This window comes from Octopus bimaculoides, chromosome 26 (assembly GCF_001194135.2).
Source record: "Octopus bimaculoides isolate UCB-OBI-ISO-001 chromosome 26, ASM119413v2, whole genome shotgun sequence".
NCBI classification, from domain to species: domain Eukaryota; kingdom Metazoa; phylum Mollusca; class Cephalopoda; order Octopoda; family Octopodidae; genus Octopus; species Octopus bimaculoides.
This window is the reverse complement of record NC_069006.1, coordinates 8,137,228-8,140,101: the sequence shown is the minus strand read 5'-3', so window position 1 is coordinate 8,140,101 and position 2,874 is coordinate 8,137,228. Positions and strand designations below refer to the sequence as shown.

The 2,874-nt window shown below is 35.9% G+C and overlaps 1 protein-coding gene across 1 annotated transcript in view; it reads right to left on the bottom strand.

Annotated features, from left to right (window-relative positions):
• LOC106871364 (protein kinase C iota type) overlaps nt 1-2,874 on the bottom strand; it is a 192,963-nt gene that overhangs the window by 116,664 nt on the left and 73,425 nt on the right. The window contains exon 4 of the mRNA XM_014917773.2: nt 2,037-2,126. Within this exon, the coding sequence (XP_014773259.1) occupies nt 2,037-2,126 (90 nt within the window). The remainder of the gene's footprint in view (nt 1-2,036; nt 2,127-2,874) is intronic.

Genomic DNA, 2,874 nt, shown 5'->3' with positions numbered 1-2,874 from the left:
CATAAAAATTATAAAGCTTGATGGATGGATGGATGGATGGATGGAAATTTGCTTCCCAACCACATGGTTCTGGGTTCAGTCCTACTGCATGGCACCTTGGGCAAGTGTCTTCTACTATACCCACGTCTGCACCTATATACATATATGATTATATAATATACACATTATAATATATAATATGCATAAATATACATAACATCTATGTGTGTGTGTGTGTGTGTTTGATCCAGAGACAATTGTCATTCCATTAAACCACTGTGGTCTGTCCATAAAAGGAAATAACGATTGTTTTGACATTAGTATAATGCCTCACATTTTTGGAAAGAGAGTACAACCAATTAAATTTCTATTTTTTATCAACAGGATGAACGAACTAAGTTTATCTCGATAAGATTTGAATTCAAAGTACAAAGCAATCAGAATGCACCAAGATATTTTGAATGATGTTCTATCGGTTCTACCATTCCACTCCCATGATACAAGTGGAATTGATTAAAAAAATGACAATGATAATTAATTAACTCTTTATCTTCCTGCACAGTATTGCAGCAGCTGGTCAGTCCTGAAACACAGGAAATAACAAAAATTCTATTAACCTTGTGCACATTCATTTAAAAAAGTGATGAACTCCCTCCTGTAAGGGAGGTAACCCTGTTCTATTCATCTATCATTCATTTCTGTTTTGTAATAGAATCACAACAGGACTGGGTTTCTGACTTGGAAAATATTCAACAGGATATTAAGAGTTAATAAATGTAGTGACTGTGAATTTAGGTTATTAAAAATTACAAGGTTATCCACTTCGAAAAATGTTCTGACGAGGAATCCCTTTATGGAGACAGTAAATGTTTGATGTGAGCTGTCAAGGTTGTGTTGTTATCGATAATGTTGTGGCAGACACCCCCAGGTGGGAAGTAGGCTGGTCCACTTCTAATAAACAGTGGACTGACACTGTAAGTAATGTCAATCAGTAAGGTATGCTGTTTGGGCCAGTCCTGCACAGACGACAAAATACGTCGTCATAATGCGGGACATAACAGTGGCAACGAGGATTCATAGCTCACACAGCCACTGATATGTAGCAGCAGGACATAACAGATAACTACACAGTATGTTGTAAAAGACTAGATCCTTAACTTCCTGTAAGACACAGTACTGCACAAGATTGAATCAGTCAACCAGTTCTGAAATGCATAATATCACAAAATCATACTAACATTGGTTACATTAATTTTTCAAATAGTGAGGAACTCTCTAAACATAAGGTAGAAAACTAATTCCTTCCTCTATCGATCATTTCTGTTTGGTTACAAAATCATTAGAGTACTGGGCTTTTGACAGCACTGTCAAACAGTACTGAAATGCATGGTATCACAAGAGTCATTCCAACCAGGTTTCATTCATTTTGAAGGAAGTGAGGAAGTGTCTAATGTAAAAGACAAAAATTTAATCCTTTCCTCTATCATTTATTTGTTTTCTGCTAGAAAAGGCTGGGCTTTTGATTTGGAAAATTTTCAACAGAATTTTAAGAGTTAATAAGATAAAATGATATGCTTTAATTATACAAGGGATCAGTTGGGCCCAACCCTTCTGCATGACCCCTTCCATTTTCTTTCCCTCATCGAACTTAAATAGGTGGATAGAACAAAAAGTTTCATTTTTGTATTTGGCTTGCAAAGTTCTTTATGTGAGTTCATGTGTTAAGGATATTTTATTGTGTCTAAGGAGGGTCATTCTCTTTTAGTGTCTTATTATTTAACACATTCACGGGTTCGATTTCCACTCATTTACTTATTTATTTTTTCTAAAGCTTTTTTTCATTTTGTCTTGCCACCTCTTCAATAGTCATTGACTCTGCTATCAGAGCTGATAACAGACAGAGTCAACGACTATTGAAAAGGTTGCAAGACGCAACCAAAATTTTAGAAAAGGAAAAAAAAGTATAGGAGTGGAAATCAAACCAGTGAGTGTGTTAAGCAATAAAGCACTAAATGAGAATGACTCTCCCCAGACACGACAGAACAAAAAGTGCTTACCATGTATGGTAAGTTCTGAGTCCTTGTTGAGTTCGTGAAGTCTGACAGCTTCATTCAGCTCCACCTGGCAGGATAAAATACATGGGTCACCTGAAACAGATTCAAATATAATCATAAGAACAATGTGACTCAATACTTATATAAATATTTAATTAGAGGTTGTGTTAACCTCATGAAGGGATGGTTTCATCCAAGGAAAAACTGGTTCAATACCTAGTATTTTGGGGGAATTAATTTTCTTAAAATAATAGGTATATATAAACGTATAGTTTATATTCATATAAACAAAGAAAAAGAAAATGGAGATTAGGAAGTTAATACATTCAGTCTGCTATAACAAATCCATAAACACATATAAAACATCCAAGGGTATATTTTTTCCCCCTTTGAAGATATTATGTTCAGGTCATATAAATATAAATTTAATATTTACCGAGTATTAATTGAAACAGCTGTAAGTCATCATCATCATCATCATCGTTAAACGTCCGCCTTCCATGCTAGCATGGGTTGGACAATTTGACTGAGGACTGGTGAAAACACTAGGCTCCAATCTGATTTGGCAGAGTTTCTACAGCTGGATGCCCTTCCTAACGCCAACCACTCAGAGAGTGTAGTGGGTGCTTTTACGTGTCACCCGCACGAAGGCCAGTCAGGTGGTACTGGCAAGAACATGATTAATTTGCTGTTAATAAATTATTAACTTCCCAATCTCCATTTTTTTTCCTTCATATATATATGCAGCAGCAGCGGCAGTAGTAGTAGTAGTAGTAGTAGTAGTAGTAGTAGTAGTAGTAGTAGTGGCAGCAGCAGCAGCAGTAGAAGAAGTAGCAGCAGT